The 16,805-nt window shown below is 52.9% G+C and overlaps 1 protein-coding gene across 5 annotated transcripts in view; it reads right to left on the reverse strand.

The window, feature by feature from the left end:
* ANKRD11 (ankyrin repeat domain containing 11) overlaps positions 1 to 16,805 on the reverse strand; it is a 129,785-nt gene that overhangs the window by 2,024 nt on the left and 110,956 nt on the right. For all 5 annotated transcript variants that reach the window (XM_053987063.1, XM_053987066.1, XM_053987064.1 and 2 more), the window contains 7 exons: positions 13,489 to 13,659; positions 12,218 to 12,421; positions 10,034 to 10,176; positions 9,198 to 9,345; positions 1,714 to 8,444; positions 838 to 936; positions 603 to 746 (listed from right to left, as the gene is read on the reverse strand). In XM_053987063.1, coding sequence (XP_053843038.1) covers positions 603 to 746; positions 838 to 936; positions 1,714 to 8,444; positions 9,198 to 9,345; positions 10,034 to 10,176; positions 12,218 to 12,421; positions 13,489 to 13,659 — 7,640 coding nt within the window. The remainder of the gene's footprint in view (positions 1 to 602; positions 747 to 837; positions 937 to 1,713; positions 8,445 to 9,197; positions 9,346 to 10,033; positions 10,177 to 12,217; positions 12,422 to 13,488; positions 13,660 to 16,805) is intronic.

A 16,805-nucleotide genomic window follows, 5' to 3' on the forward strand; every position in this document is an offset into this window, starting at 1 on the left:
CACAGCTCGCTAATAACTCCCAGGATGCTGTCCCTGCCCAGGATCCCTCCTGCAATGCAGCAGTGGAATGTTTCTCTTCCCTTCCTTCCACAGGAAGAGACACCCCAGAGTGTAAAGGAAACCTTTCCAGTGTGCAGATGATCCTGACCAAGAAGGATGGAGGGACCCAAGACTCATTGATAAAGCTGAGCCATCTCTGCTTCTGTAACAGACATGAACCCCCTGTATCCCACATTCAATTAGACAATTAGACAAATGATGTTCCAAGTCACAGAATAATTTGGATTGGAAGGGACCTTAAAGGCCTCATTCCATTATCCCAGGTTGCTCAAAACGCATCCAACCAGATCTTGGACACTTCCAGGGATCCAGGGGCAGCCACAGCTGCTCTGGGCACCAATTCCTTCCCAATATCCCATCTAACCCTGTCCTCTGGGGGAGGTGACATCTCGCACCTGTGTGCCATGGTGGGAGACCTGAGCAAGGAGAGCATTAGTAACTCCTGCCTCCATGCTTCCTTCCATCCCTCCAGAAAAGCCCATCTCCCTCAGGGTCTTGCAGAGGCCCTGAGGCCCTTCCTCACCAGTGAGCCAGACACTGACCTGATTTTCCAGAGGCATGTTGTACACCTCGGAGTCCAGCAGCATGGTGCAGGCACTGAAGGGCACGGCCTGGTTGGCAATGGTCCTCGCTGCCCGGCAGTGCACCCTCAGGATCTCCTGCTCGCAGGAGACGATGAGCTTCTCCTGAGGAAGAGCAGAGCAGTGAGCGTGGCAGCCTCAGCCTCGCCAGCAGGGGAAATTCGGGGCCTGCTCCCCAGCTGGAGTGTCCCCTTACCCGCTCTATGCTGTGCTGCAGCCGCAGCTTGCCCCGCACGGCCTCCTGCTGCTTGAAGAGCTCCTTGAGCGGCTCCGCGAGCGACGGCGGCGGCGCGATCTGCGGGCACAGGCAGGGGGTGAGAGCAGCACCTCTGTGGGGCACAGCCCGGGGGCTGCCTGCCCCCCAAAATGTGTGCTGGCCACAGAGGGGGCAGGGACATCCCGTGGGGTGCCTGTGGAGAAGCTCTGCCAAGGACAAGGTCCTGCCAGTGCTCATACTCGGTGAGGGTGAGGACTTGGCAAGAACAACCAGAGCCCGAGCCGCCCTCGTGCTGCAGGGCAGGGTGTGCAGCTAGGAATGGAGCCTGGTCACACTGACCCTTCTCCTCCAGCCTGGAGCCCAGATTTATCACCTGCAGCACCAAGTTTATTGATGCGTTTGTATTAGCGAGGCTGCTCCTGCAGCACAGCAGTCAAATGCTGACCCCAGTGCCAAGTCCAAGAGGAGAGCTTGAGAAAATGATGGCAGGAGTTAAGAGCCATCTTTTTCCCATGTTCCAGGATCATTATCCTGTACTACACTGCTGTAAGAGCAGTTTTACCTTCCAGCCTCAAATCCAGTGGATTCTTACAAACTTTGCTCTAAAGCCTGACCAACCCTCAGGTCCCTCAGCACAGCCCAAGGTCTTCTGTGCAAAAATGCAGCAACTCAAGGGCTGCATTTACCACACAGCCAGGCACTTACCCAGGCTCAGGTTTGCTGTCAGATTCTAAAGGCAGGTTGGGGCACGTTGGCATTGCAAGGTGGTGACAGGGCATGGGGACAACTTAGATGTGTCTGTAACAGTGAGGGGGGGGGGACAGGTCCTGAAGCTAAGGAGAGAAGGTGACTCACCACTGGAATATGGAGCTTGCTTAGGGGTTTGCCATCCAACAGGTAGGAGCCTGTGTAGGTGACATACTCGGCGTAGCACTGCGGAGCTTGGGGAGTGATGTAGCACAGGATTTTCCGCTTCTCCTCAATCTTCTTCCTGATCTGGAGGTACTCGAAGTAGGGGTTGGACCTGTCGCTGTGGTAAGGTTCGATGTCGTCCAGTTTGATGGCATCGACGATAGCTGCCAGTGTCTGCTGGATCATCTCCCTCGTCTGCTGGGTGGACGTGTTGATCTGCTGCTGCAGCTGCTGGTTGGAGCGCTGGAAGCGGCGCTTCCGCGGGTGCTGAGCCTGGGAATCGTCCTCCTCCGTGACGCGGCCTTTGGCACGCGTGACGGGCGCAGAGACGGGAGGAAATTCCTTCTCGGATGCGGCGGCGTTCTGCTTGTTTTGGTTGGCGAGCATCTGAGCCCGGTTCCTGGTAATCCGCTGAGGAATCTCTTCTATTTTGGGTGGTTTGGGAGCTTCTGCTACCGGTTTTTGTACTGGTTCCACAATTTCTGCTTGAGCATTGCCGGGAGGCGCGTCCGCCTGGGATGGCGGGGCCTGGCTCCCACCACGGGCCGCGGCACCGTCCTGTGGAACGCCGGCCTCGGAGCCGGCCACGGGCACAGGACAGGGCTGGGAGCTGCCCTCTGCCACCCCCGCAGCCGACGACAGCTCCTCGTGCACAGCCTCCACCTCTTTGCTCTCTGCCTGCGCGGGCTCGGACGGGGTCTGCTGGAACACCTGCGCTTCCGAGTCCTCTGCTGCCTTCTCCTCAGCTGCGTTCAGCGCTTCCGAGGCGGCTTCTTGTGTGGCCACTTCTGGTTTCTGCTCCTCTGCTGGTGGCTCTGTGTCCGTGGGCAGGGTGGCCGCTGCCTGGCTGGCCGGCGGCTCCTCCGGCTCGCCGGACGCTATCGCGGACGCGCCGGCTTTGATGATCCCGGTGCTCGGTTCTGGAGCTGCTGCTGGGCTTTCCTCCACCGCTTCTGCCTCGGTCATCTCGGTCTCTGCAACGTCCTTAGGCTGGAGTGGCAGCTCTGGGAGCGAGAAGGGGCCAAGGTCCAATTCATCCTCGGTGTTGGTGAAGGGGTCGGGCCACGTCACCGCCTCCTCCGCGTTCGCAGGTGCTGTGTTGCTGCTTTCCAAATAGTTGTTTTCTGGTGCAGCAACGACTTCGGCCTGAGGTTCTGCCGGCACACACGGGGGCTCTGGAGGGATCTCCGGTGCTTCTTCTGGAAGAGGCTTGCAGTTGTTGAAGAAGGTGTCTAACCTAGTAGGGGACATGTACGGAGCCTGCTCTTCAGCATTTGCAATTTCTCCTGGAACTGCTTCCTCAGCATCCTCCTTGACTTCCTCCAGCCTCGGTTCAGACACTGACAGAGGGTATGAGATGGGAGAAACGGGGTAGGAAGTCTCTGTGGGAATGAAGGCTACTGGCGCGGGATGAATCGGCTCTAGGGAACAGAGCGGAGGTTTAGGGGACTCGGAGAACCTCTGGGGAGATTTCATCAGAAGCTCCGAGCCCATGGACCAGGTGACAGAGTGCTCTGCGGGGTTGCCCATGAGGCTGGGAGGAATGGCGGCGTCCGGGTTTCGGGAAGGAGGGTTATCCCAGTCTATGTTGTTTTGTTCGGGCATTCCCGAACTGAAATGGTTTTCTTCGATGGGTGGTAGGTAGGTGGATTCTGGTGGCATGATGGAGGCAGTGGCTTGCTGCTCCTCTGTGGTATCCAAGGGCATGCCGATGTCGGGGGGAAGAGCACTTTCCACTGAAGGAGCCAGCAACTCATCCCTGTGCGAAGGGGAGGATTTTGCTTGTAAACCAGAAAAGACACTTTCGGGAGATTGGGCGACCCCGCTGACAGCTCCCGGCGTGCAGTGCAAAGCTTCCACTTTGGGTGAGGAAACTCCATAATCCGGGGAGTAATACCCAGGAGACAAACACTGGAACTTCTCAGCAGGAACAGAGGGAAGGGGAACTTTCTCCTCCATTAAATGCTGCACAGGAGAGTCATAATTTGATGTTGCCGGGACACTTTGCTGTCTGAAAAACTTATCTCCAACGCTGAATTCCTCTTCGGGCGCCCTCCTGATATCCACTGAGATGGAACGGTAGAGGTTTGAGGAGGGTATGGTGCGAGTCGGGGTCTGACTGGGGTTCTCGGGGAGCCCGCTGGAAACGTTGGTGTATCTGTCAAAGAAGGAAGGGGAGCAGGCGTTCATGGACATGGTGGAGATGGGCAGCGAGTGCTGAGAGTCCGCGCACTCAAACATCAGGTCCGTGTAGTCCTCGTTGCTGCACGATGGAGTCCTGGGCGTCTGCATCACCTCCTCGTAGCTCGGGCAGGACACGACAGATGCCGGGGTCGGGACGCCCGTGGGCCGGTTCTGATCTGGCCTGGGAGATGCTGGGAGGATCTCCTTCAGCTGAGGACCCGTGATCCAGTCCTTGGAGTCTGTCCCCACAGCAGGCTGTGCCTTGTTTTCTGGTGACAGAATAGGAGTCAGGGGACCCAGCTCTTTGAGTTTCTTGTCCTTGAGCTGCGTGTCCAGCGTTAGTGGCTTCTTGGTTGGCAGATCCAGGCTCCTCTTGCGCACATCCTCCGAGCTTTTAAGTTTGTCCTTTAACTTGGGGTCTCCGGACCTGTGCCGCATTTTCTCCATTTGCTTCATTCTCTCCTTGTGCCTTTTGTGGCGTTCCTCGATCTCCAGGTCTTTCTGGCTCAGCATCCTCTCAAAGCTGGTCATCATCAAATCACCATCTCCCAGAAGTTTCTCCCTTGGCCTGGCATCCTTCTTGCCGCTGTCTTTGGAAAGGGTTATTTTTTCATTCCCATTGCTTATTTTTATGGACTCTGATTTGTCTTTGTCTTGATTCTCCTTCAGCTTCTCCTTCAGTTTGGCTTCACTGAATTTGAGGTTGTCCTCCTTGGATTTATCTTTAAAGGTGGTAACTTGAGGCCCATCCTTATCTTTGAGTGTTGACTTTGGCTCATCTTTGTGATGTTTAAAGAAACCATCTGTGTGTTTGTCCCTGTGTTTTTCCTTTTCCTCCTTCCATTTTTCCTTGTGTTTATCCCGCTTCTTTTTCTCTTTAGCTGTGCTGATGGTGCTGGAACCGTAAGTCTTTTCTTTCTCCGCCTTCTTTGAAAGCTCTCTTTCAGAATCATTTTTATCCTTCTTTTCAGAAAATAAGTAATCAATGCTCTTCTCTGGTTCCTCATCAGCGTCTGCCTTCATGTTGTAGGAAGAGCCAAAAGCCTCCCCATCCACAGAGAAATCCTTTTCATAATGAGTGGAATCCTTCCTGCTGCTGGAGTCCTTGAATTCTTCTGATTTTTCCTTTTTCTCTGTCTTCTCTTTTTTTGCTTTTTCCTTCTCGTGACTTTTCTTTGAGGAAGATGAGGAATGTCGGTGCCTCTCCTTCTCCTTGAGCTTGTCCTGAAGGCAGGGTAAAGGGAGAGAGTCCTTAAACTTTTCTTCAGCGGCATCAGTGAGAGAGAGGTTAGAAGACTCAAAGAGGCTGGTGAGTCCTGGCTCTTGCCCTCTGTCCGTGAAGCTGTCAGAGGAGATCTCGCTGATTTTGTCATTGGAGTCATCCCTGTAGTCATTCAGAGCCTCCTCCTCCAGTTTCTCCAGCAGGCTTTTCTCCGACTCCCCTCCTTTTGAAGACTTCTTCTCTTTGGAATGCTCCTTGTCCGGCTTCTCCTTATGCTTGCTTTTCACCTTGTCATCACTGGTGTGTTTCTTCTCAACCTTTTCTGGGAGCTTTTGCTTGTTTTTCTTCTCCTGAGTGGAATCTATGGACATTCTTTCCTTCCTGTCCTTATACTTCTCACTGGAGTCTTTATCTTTCTTCTCTTTGTGTTTCTCAAAGGAACTCTTCTCCTTCTTCTCCTTTCCCCCTTCCGATGTTCCTTTGTCCTTTTTCTTCTCCTTGGACTCCTTATCCTTCTGCTTCTCCGAGTGCTGCCGCTCGGACGAGTACTTGCGGTGCTTGTCGGGGTAGAGCTCCTTCTCGGCCGCCGCGCCGTCGTCCTTGTCCTGCAGGCTGTCCAGGCGATGCATCTCGCTGCCGGCCGAGTCGCCGACCTTGAACCCGCTCAGGCTGTAATCGTCCCTCTCGTCCTCGCTCTCATCCGTGAAGATGTCAGCGATGCTGTACCAGCTCTTCTCCTTGCCTTTCTTCTCATCCTTCTTCTCGGAGAAATCGTCTCTGTCTGTGGAGAAGTTTTTCTCTTTCTTCTCCTTCACCTGGTCGAAGGAACTCTTCCTCTCCTTGTCTTTGCTGTGAAGATCCTTGTATTTCTCCTTGGTTTCTTTCTTCTCTTTAAAACTCTTCTCTAGTTCTTTGTCCTTCAGGATTTTCTCTGGAGCGGCTTTTTCATTTTTCTCCTTGTCGCCTTCTTTGGATTTTTCCTTGTATTTTTCTGGCTTCACCTTTTCTTTTTTTTCTTTATCAGGAGCATCTTTCTTCTCCTTTTCCTTCCCAGAATGGTGCCTCTCCCAACTCTCCAGGGTTTTGCCACTGAACTCAGGGTCAGACTTGTCCTTGAAGAATGTTTCACAGCCGTACTCCTTGAAGTCATCTCGATAGGGTTCCTCCTGCTTCGTCTTGGGATCTTTTCTCTCTTTAGAGCCGTCAGAGGAATCTTTTCTGTCTTTGTTGGTTTCACCTGTATCTTTTTCTTTCCTCTCCTTGCCAGTCTCCACAGAATCCTTCCTTTTCTTATCCTTTTCAGGTAAATAACTGGGAGTAACTTTGTGTCTGTCTGTTTGGTCCTTTTTCTTCTCAGAGCTTTTCTCCACATAATCCCTCTCCTTCTTCTTTAGGAAAGTGTCCTTTTCATTCCGCTTCTCGTTGTATTCCTTCTTCTCTTTCATTTTATTTTCCTTTTTCTTGTCTTTAATTTCCTCTTTCACAGGTTCTATGATTAGCTTTGCCACGGTGTCGTTTTTAATCTCCCTGAAATCTGTTATTGGAGAATCCCAGCTGTCCTCACCCTTGAAATCGAAGGATGAATCAGAGGACAAGTCTGAAAACCACCTCTCCTGCTGATCGTCCGAAAGGCTGAACTTTGTGTCCTCGCTTTCGGCAAATTGAGTTTTGTTATTAAACTCATCAAACCCGGACTCGTCCCTGTAAAGTTTTTCTTTTTTGCATTTTTCCTTCTCTTCCTTGAAGGATTTTTCTTTCTCTAGTTTAGAAACCTTCTCCTCCTTCAGCTCGTTCTTCTTCTCAGATTTGGACTGCTTGTCCTTTGACTTCTTCTTTCTCTCCTCCTTGTGTATTCTCGGCTTCTCCTCCTTGGGAGATTTCTCCTTGACAGGTTTTTCTTTTTCTGATTTACTCAATCCTTCTCTGAAGGATTTGCTCAGGTCTTTACTGCCATCTTTGATTTTTCTTAATGATTTCTCCTCTTTTGAGGATTTTCCAGTCTCATCTTTAAACAACCACTCCTTCTCCTCTGCTTTACCTTTGGGGAGCTTTTCCTCCTTCTTACCATGTTCCCGATCGTGCTTTAACACTTTCAACTTGTTTTCGACTGGATTTTCTGTCTCTACTATCAAGCCTTTCTCAGGCTTTTGTTTAGAGTCCTCAAACTCAAAAGAAAATGTTTTGATTATTTTAATGTCTTGGCTGATGGGACACTGTCCCTTCTCCTTGTTTTTATGTTTGTGTTTTGTTTTATGCTTTTTAACAACCTTCCCCTCCTTGTCCAGCTTTGGAATTGCTCCATCCACATTGCTATGGAATGAATTCTTTTTCTCAGAAACAGTGTTGTGGGGGGTGTTTTTCTTTTTGTGCTCTGGTTTCTTCCTGACTGGCTTTAGTGACTCTAAGCTCGAGTCCTCGGACGAGTAGTCTGACTCGCTCGTCAGCCTCGTCCTGGTGGAGTCCGATAGGGAACTGACGTCTGACCAAGCTGGAGAGGATATGGTTTTCCAATTGTCCGTCCTCCAGTGCTTGGAGTGCTGTTCTGTAAGACTGGGATTATGTTTCTGGGATGCTAAACTCCCATGTGAAGAGGTCGATGAGGCAGACAGAGAGTTAAACAAGGAGGATTCCTTTAGCACTAGCCTTGAGTCCTTTACACAGCTAGAGCTCTGTAGAGAGTCTCTATCATCCTCCTCACTCTCCACGTTTTCACTCTCTGATTCAGAGGAACAAAACTTGTCATTTTTTTTGCCAAACCGAACCTCTTTGCTTTTTGACTCCTTCTTCCGCTTCTTTTTTACTTTGCTTTTCTCCTTGGGTGCCTTGGCGCTGGTGGGCTCCCGAATTTTGCTGCTGGGCAATATGGAGTGGGTGGAGAGGCGCAGCTTCTCCCCCGTGCCCACGGCCACGCTGGTCTCCTCCTCGTCCGAGCTGTCCGACAGGATGCGGTGGGCAGCTTTCTTTGGTGTAATTGTGTTATTTTTAGTATAAGTTTTCACTTCCATTTTGGGTATGGAAATGAAACTGTTTGCTTTAGTCTCTTTCCTGTAATCCTTTTTCAGCAAATGTTTGTCATCGACCGGTGGGACCCGGTCCTGCTCATCGTCCTCATCAAATTCATACTCATCCTTCACCGGGGTGATGGTTTTGGGGGGCTCCTGGGCCTTGGGCTTGTGCTTCAAACCCTTCTCAAACTCTGAGTCTGTGTTATTGCCATCAACGGAGCTGGAGGGAGCGAAGGAAGGGGCGTCCTCCTCTTCTGAGGTCTCTGCAGAGAGAGAAGAACAGCGTGTTGAGGACTGCCAAGGGTCCTGGGGAGGGAACATCACTGGTCTCTTGCACACACCAACCCCTGCAAACAGCCCTGATGCCCTTTGGCCTCACCCAGCCTTTGCAAGTTAGCAGCCAACAGCTCGGAATGCCAGCTTGGGAGATCTTTTTGGAAGGAAGCTCCTCCAGCTCCAACCTGCAAGGGGTGTTCCTCAAAATAACATCCTGGGTATAGCACGAGAACTTTGGAACAGTTATGACTGCACACAGTGTAGGTGAAGGCTCCCCAGAAGATTGAAAACTCTAACTTGCACTAATTAAAACCTTCAGAGTGTCCCACAATGGTGGCACTGGAGGAGAAGGCTCTAGCAGGGACAGCCTGGAAGCAGAAATTGAAACACCAGTGCTGGGACAGCTGAACAACAGGAACACAGGACGGGCCTGCAAACCTCCTCCTCTCCACTGGAATGACCCACCTTCCAAAGGTAAGACATAATTTACCTGCAACTGGCTTCCAATCCTACATCCCAAGTGCACCAGGGAAGCAATCTCAGTGCTGGCTTCCAGGGCAAACAGCCCCCCAAGCTAAAGCTGGTGGTTATGTTGTCTGAATTTGGCTACAGGAGCTACAGGCGGGCTCCTGACCATGGCAGCATCTGACAAGAGTCTAACTTCACTGTCCTCTTAAGGTCTCTGTGTTAGTTGCAGGCCACAGCTGTCACTGCCACGGCCACAGAAAGGCCAATCTCACCTGTGGAGCTCTCTTCGCTGGAGGGGTACGTGGTCTTCCCCAGGAGCAGGTTCACCATGGTGGGAGAATTCGCTACTTTCAAAGGTGTCTCGCCCTTCCTGTTGCTTTGATGAGGATTCCCTCCATAATGCAACAACAATTTCACCACCTGAAAAGAGAAACTGAGGCTTGAAGATGCTCATGATGTTTTGATTCCAGGGTTTTTTTGCATGATTTTCATACATAACTAAAAAAATTAAGTGTCTTCAGGACATGCCTTGTGGTTCTAACCTAAGAGAGAAACCCCAGCAACATTCCCAGGGAAGTGGTGGAATCATCATCCCTGGAAGTGTTTAAAAAAACATTTAGGGACAGGGTTTAGTGGTGCACTGGCAGCAGCAGGTTAATGGCTGGGCTCGATGACTGGGAAAGTCTTTTCCAACCTTAATGATCCTGTGATTCCAAGAACCAACCTGGGCAGGAAAGAAGGGGAAAGAACAAGGCACAAAATCACGCTCCTGTCCCAGTTCCAGAAGAATGAACCACCCCCCTGTGCAGGGCAGCACCAACTAAAACACTCAACAGCTCTGAAACTGGGAAATTCACACAATCAGGGAATAATTTAGATTTGAAGGGACCTTCAAGCCCATCCCATGCCACCAAGGTCAGGGACACCTTCCACTAACCCAGGCTGCTCCAAACCCTGTCCAGCCTGGCCTTGAACACAAACTCCTGCCCACTCCATGGGAAATGAGACAAAAATACCCAGAATCTCTGTGTTTTCACAGTGGGCTGCTCGAAGCACAAGTTTCCAGGAGAGTCATTTAAAGCAGGGCAGTGAATGCCAGCACCCCGACCTTGAAGTGGCCGTTGTTGGCCGCGTCGTGCAGGGGGGTGTCATCGTCCAGCCCCTTGGTGTTGACCTCGGCGCCCGCCGCCAGCAGCTGCTTGGCCACGTCGTAGTAGCCCCGGTTGCAGGCCTCGTGCAGCGCCGTCCAGCCTGCAAGGACAGGGACACTCAGGACACGGCACCGCCCTCGCAGTGGCACTGAGACACAGGGAAAGCCTGCAGGGTCAGCAGGGTCAGGGCTGCGTTGCTCTGGTGGCCGAGCGTTTGCCCGGATCCCTGCGGCACAGCGGGAAGGAAGCTGCAGCCCTGCCCTGCTACTCCTGCCAGGCAGTCACAGCATCAATCCCACTTCTCTCCCTGGTCATACCATGTGCTACAGTCAGAGCGTCTGCCAGACCTGACACACAGGCCCTGGAAATGGAAAGTTTTATATGGGAAATAAGGAGAATTGCTGATGTCATGTGAAAGGCAGGTCTTAAATCCATTCCCATTTATACCATCATGAAATGGTTTGGGTTGGAAGGGACCTCCAAGTTCATATATTCCCACCCCCAGCCATGGGCAGGGATTCCTTCCACTATCCCAGGTTGCTCCAAGTCCCCTCCAATCTGGCCTTCAACCCTTCCAGCAATGGGGCAGCCACAGCTTCTCTGAGCACCCTGTGCCAGGGCCTCACCACCCTCACAGGGAAGAATTTCTTCCTAATATCCCATCTAACCCTGCCCTGTGTCAGCTTAAGGCCATTCCCTCTTGTTCTGCCACTCCATGGTCCTGTGAAACATCCCTCTCCAGCCTTCTCTTAAGCTCCTTTAGGTTTGGCTTTAGGTTCCAAACCCTCTGTAAGGAAAACTCTGGTGCCCAGACCAGTTCTAGCTCAGAACTGCAGACAGGGCTCGAGACAGCCCCCACACAGATTTTCTGTGTGCTCTCCAAACACAGGAACACCAGCCTGGGCTCGGGGGGCAACCAAACAGCAGCATCTCCACAGTCATGGCAGCTCCAGCTCTCAACAAATCTCTGAAGAGCACAGAACAAAATATTTTATCGTGTTCCAACAGACTATTTTTAAGCAGAGCCTGTTTTGAAGTTTCCCAGCACGACTGCTCCGGTGTTTTGCTGATAGCGCCGTGGGAGCGCGTTCCGTTACCTTCACTTGGAGCCTTTGGAGGGGGCACCTGTGCCCGGAATTAATCACAACTGATACTTCAGTCTGGCAGTGGGATTAATCACACGGGTGGAGGAACAGCCATATCTATTTATAGTCCCAAAATCACGCGAAGAGAACAGCAAAGAGCAAAGTCAAGCTCTTGGACGTGCTGGAGAAAGGCTGACCCAGCCCCACTGAATGGCACCTTCATCACCCCTTCACCAGCATCCTGTGGCTGCCTTCTCCCTGCAGGACTCAGGGCTGTTCCCATCTCATCCCACCAGCCTAAGGAGGAGCCTGGCAGCACTGCTGAGGAGGAGGAGAAGGAGGAGGAGGAGGACGAGGTAATACTCCTGAGCTGAGGGTCAGCATGGTTAACAACTCCTCCAACTTGGGAGCCTAACCTTGCCCTTCACATTCCCTCCCCAGCAGCAGCACCCCCACGTTCAGTCCTTAAAAACAACTCCCAGAAATTCACAGGCATCAGCCCCCCAACTCCAGAGCGCTGACTTCACAAACCCACTCTCAGCAGTATTTCCGTGCACGTAATTCCTTCTCTTTTAAGTAAAAATAGAGCTAAACCAGCCCACCTCCCTTTGCAAATCACCCTCCAGACTTCCAACACGGCACCCCCGTGGAAGAGCAGAAGGAAATGGTCCAGAGAGGCCTGGTCAGTTTTGGTGTGTGGAGCCACAACAGCTCCAGGGATTCTCAGGATCCTGCCCAGCCCAGCTTCACCTCAAGCAGACTGCACAGCCTGGGAATTCTGAATTTTGCTCCCAAACTCCAACAAAAAAACTGATGCCTTTGGGGATTTTTTATGTGTCTTTTTGTTGTTATTTGTGTTTTTTTTTTTTTTTTTTTTGTTGTTTTTTAAGGGCAGAAGTACGTTTTCCTCTTCAAAGAGCAAAATCACAATTTTTGGCGTATCCCCTCTTTCCAAGGCGCAGCGTTAGAAACAAACTACTTTTTCTGGTGGGAGTCGTTCTTGGAGGTGGAACATACAACCAGGTGGGAAGCAAGCTGGGATTCCTGGGCTGTTACCTGCAAAGTCCTTCACATTGACATCTGCACCCTCGATGATGAGCTCCTTGATGCGCCGGGCGTCCCCGCGGATGGCAGCGCGATGCAGCCGAGTCTCTCCTCGCTCGTTTCTCTTATTTACTTTATCTTTGGTTTTGGAGGCAGAGTTGGGAGTTCCCTTCTGACAAACTGTAGACTGAGAGGGATGCTTTGGTGTTGTGTCAACTGCAGGGAGGAGAGAAACAGCGTCAGGGACTGCCATTCCATGGAATTCCTAAGCCCTTAGAGGGAGCTCGTGCATCACGTTTCACCCCGGCTCTTCCCAAAATATTCACCACAAGGCAGCAAGAGGCAACCCAAGCTCTGGAGTGGATGTGAACAGAGCAGCCTGTGTGTCCCACGGAGATGGGAATTGTGAGCTGCCAGACCCACTGGAGAGCTGCAATCCTGGCAAACTCTGTGGGCAATCCCGTGATCTGGGAGCAGACAATGCAGCTCCTCACCCTCAAACCTCAATTCCCCAGGGAAGTGGCCTTTTACCAAGCACATGTGAGGCCTGATGGCCTTGGGAGGAGATTGCATTTCCTGGGAGAACACTGGAATGCTCTGCAGCTTGTTTCCTTTTAGTTTTCCCAAATAACAGCAGCATAAGCAGTGAGATTGGTGTTTTTTTGGCTAAAAGCTGCAGTGTTGTGTGTAGGATGTGGATGTGACCACATGGGATAGCACTCCAAAAATGGGGGGGGGGGGACACGTTCGCAGCAGATAAAAATGACTAGAACACAAAATCCGTGGTAAACACGGTAAACACATTCCAGCTGCTCCACACCTCAAATTACAGCTGTGGTGGTTACACATCTTATCCCCATCCAAGAGAAGAAACACTAAAAACCTACAGAGGATGATATTTTGTCTTTATTCACAATCCTCCTTTACTGAGAGAGGCCAGTGGGAAATGCAGAGCTGAGGTGTAGGAGGCTCCCATGGAACCAAAGCTCCAGCTGAGCAGCCGGGGCGGGTTGGGTGGTGGCCTGGATTAGCCCGAGGGACACTGGAAAAAGGCAGGGCAGAGCCATGTGCAGATCCCAGTGACACCATACCTGGAGTCACCTGCAGAGCCCTGTGGGAGGAGTGAGACCCCACACAGCAGCAAAGCAGCCCCCCTGCACCATGCCAGGGGTGGCAGCTCAGTCCTGCTGCCAGACCTGAACCTCTGGTGACCCCGGGAACCGGGAATTCCAGATGTTTGGGAGCCTCTCACTCTTCAGAACAAACTCACCCCCCAGTCTCACCTGGGCTGTTTGCAGACTCTTCTGCTGTCATCTGCATGAGGAGAGCGACTTGCTGGCGCTCGGAGAGCGGGTACCCTGCCCGGATCCCCGAGAGGCCCATGCCGAAGAGCAGGCCAGGCTTCCTGGTGGCGGGCTCCTTTTTAATCCTCTTCCGCTCGGGACCCTGCTTCTCTGTGGGACAAGGACACAGGGACACAAGCCATCAGTGTCACTGGAGCCCAAAGCCATGCTCCCGTCCGAGCACGGGACCGACAGATCCGAAAAGCTTGTGCTGAGGGATGGATCCCTGTGCTGAGGGAGGGATCCCTGTGCTGAGGGATGGATCCCTGTGCTGAGTGATGGATCCCTGGGGTGATGGAGGGATCCCTGCAGTGGGAGCCCTGGCACCTGGAGCAGCCACCCAGGCTCACAGCGCTGAGGGTGCAGCCAGGACACGCCCGACTCCTGCTCCTCCAACAGCCTCCCATTCTCCTCCACCACCAAAGAGCAGCAGAGGAAAGAGGGAGCAGACCCTTTGAGGGGCCACAGCCACTGCTGCACCTCCCATCCTGCTTTAGGAGCCTCCATCCCATGCCAGGGTGCCTGGAGGAGCCTGCTCAGACTGACACCATCAGAGCATGGACCCAGCTGGAGGCACTGAACAGCATCAACAAGGAGAGCAGAAAGATACAGGCTGACACCTCAGAAATGTGGCCATCACACCCATCTCATCATCATCACCACCATCAAAGCAAGGAGGCTGCAGCCAAAGAGGTGTGGGGAGCACCAGGCTGGTCCTCTCCCCTCCCAAAGTGGCTGCTCCCACCTGGCCCAGAACACCCAGCTGCCCTCAGGTCTTCTACAACCTCTAAAAAAACAAACACGGGGAGGGAAGGGGAGGAAGAAACCCCAGAAGTGCCTGGCTTGTCATCCCAAATCCAGCCTGATACTTGGTCTTCTAAATCATTCAGCTGCAAAGGCAGCTCCTGCTGAGAGACCAAGAGCAACCACCCCCAAACCACAGTCACACAAGGACGGAATGGTTGGGTGGGAAGGAACCTTGAACCTCATCCAGTCCCACCCCCATGGGCAGGGACACCTTCCACTAGCCCAGGGTGCTCCAAGCCCTGTCCAACCTGGCCTTGGAGCCTGCCAACCCTCCAACCCTGCCTTCCAAGGCAGGAACGAGGCAGCCACAGCTGCTCTGGGCAACCTGAAGGTGCCTCAGTACCTCCACCTTAATAAAAACCAACAATCCTGCAGCCTCTCCCCCAGCCCTGCTCAGCCCCCTCTGTCACGCTCGGTGTGGGTGACGGGCACGCTGCCAGCGGCACGGGGCCTGTGGTGTCTCCACACAAAGTCCAGCGGGTCAGCTGGAACCACCAAGGGACAGGGTCACACACGGCCACCAGACTGTGCACCACAGCACAGGTTTCCTCCTTCACCCACCCAACTGCAGCCGAGGAAAGGTCTCTGGCAGACGAGGGCAGCAGCGCGTGGGGATGCTCCGCTCCTGCCGCTCGCAGCTCCGCGGCTGAGGCACAGCCAGCTCCAGAAAACCTCTTCTGGGCACAGTGCACACAGCTGCCAACCTCTGCTGCTCAGGGCCCACCTGGAGCAGGTGATTCCCATCCACCCCTGCTCCTGGGATCCTGTACATTTAAGAAATAATGACTGTTCCAGGGAACCTCTCAACCAGAGAGCTTGGTCACCCCTCTTCAAAGCCTTCTGCTCATTGCCCAGAGAAGCTGTGGCTGCCCCATCCCTGGAAGTGTCCAAGGCCAGGCTGGACAGGGCTTGGAGCCTGCAGAAGGTGTCCCTGCCCCTGGCAGGGTGGGATAAGATCTGTCTTAAGGTCCTTCCCAACCCAACCCATTCCATAATTCTATGAAATGCAAGCCCTGGAAACATGTCTGCATTGAAGGCGAATCCCAGTCTACTCTGAAACCACATTTTGGTCATCCTGGCAGCTGTAACAGAGCTGGAAGATGAAATCAGATCCTAGGACAGTTTTTAATGGCTTAAAATAAAATTAAATCCAGTGTGCTTACAGGAAGACAACTTTGCCGGGGTGGCTCCAGAAGCCATGCTGCTGTGCTGTGTGTCCTGCCAGGGGACACAGGGACACCTGATCCACGTATGCAGCACCTCCCTGCTCCTCCTGAGACTCTCCAAGCTGCTTAAACCCTGCTCAGCCAGGCCTGGCTTCCCCCAGCCTTGGTCACATCCAGCCATGCCCCAAAGCCAGGCACGAAGATGCTTGAGGGGTCACATCTTGGCTGGTGCCACCAAGCAGAGTCCCTGAAGAACACAATGCCCAGGGGCTGCTCCACACGTACGGAGCCACAATTAGAATGGGAACATTTTCATTAATATCCCTTGGCTGCTGCTGCAGGTTGCCAGCACGAGCCTGGGATTTGCAAAAATTTATTATCAAGTTCAACCGAAACCCCCCTAAACTCCTATTCATTCTGCAGTTGCAGAAATTTCCTCCTCCACAGAACATTTAACATTACAAAGCATGTGATCAACAAGATAAAAATAAATTGGAGAGCGGCTGCCGCGCTCTCGCTCGCTATGGGGAGGCAGCCGAGGACTCGGGCTCGTGCTTCCCTGTGGGAAGGGTTCAAGGCCAGCTGGATGGGACCTGGAGCAACCTGGTGTGACACCCTACCCTAAAGGTCCAGTGGAGGGTGTACCTGCCCATGGCAGGGAGTGGAGATGAGCTTTAAGCCCCCTTCCAATCCAAACCATCCCATGATTCTGTGATTCTATGGCTCCAGTGCTGGCACCCTGGCGTGGCACAATCCTCAGGCAAGGTGGAGGGACCGCATAAACAAGATCCTTAATTGGGTCTGAAACATTAGCAGAGGATGGAGACAGAGCTGCTCCCATCATCCACTTCCCATCCTGAGCCTCAGCAGGGTGAGAGCCCTGCCTGGCACTGGGCTGGCTCTCCCGGCCCTGGCTGGTCCCAGGCTCACAGAGCTGCACGTGTGTTATTGCAGCCCAGAGGGTTTTGCTCAGAATCAGATTTGCAGCAGATTTAAAGTTGTCCCTGCACAGAGATCTCAGCTCGCCGGCTCCTGCAGGCTGCTCCTGCGCCTCCAAATGACTGCGCCTCTGGAACATCTTGCAGCAACACGGAGCGACTGGAGAGAAACTCTCCCAGTGTTACCCACCTCGGCTGACAGAGAAAAAGCTTATTTGACACTAAAGCCCCTTCAGCAAGCACAAACCCCAGAGACACGGGGGGGTGTGCAGGCAGGGAGCCCTCAGTGCCGGCAGCGGCGGCGGCTGCACCGTGCACACAGATCCCAGTGGGAGGGAGACCATGG

The sequence above is a fragment of the Vidua macroura genome, chromosome 11, assembly GCF_024509145.1.
Source record: "Vidua macroura isolate BioBank_ID:100142 chromosome 11, ASM2450914v1, whole genome shotgun sequence".
In the NCBI taxonomy this organism is placed as follows: domain Eukaryota; kingdom Metazoa; phylum Chordata; class Aves; order Passeriformes; family Viduidae; genus Vidua; species Vidua macroura.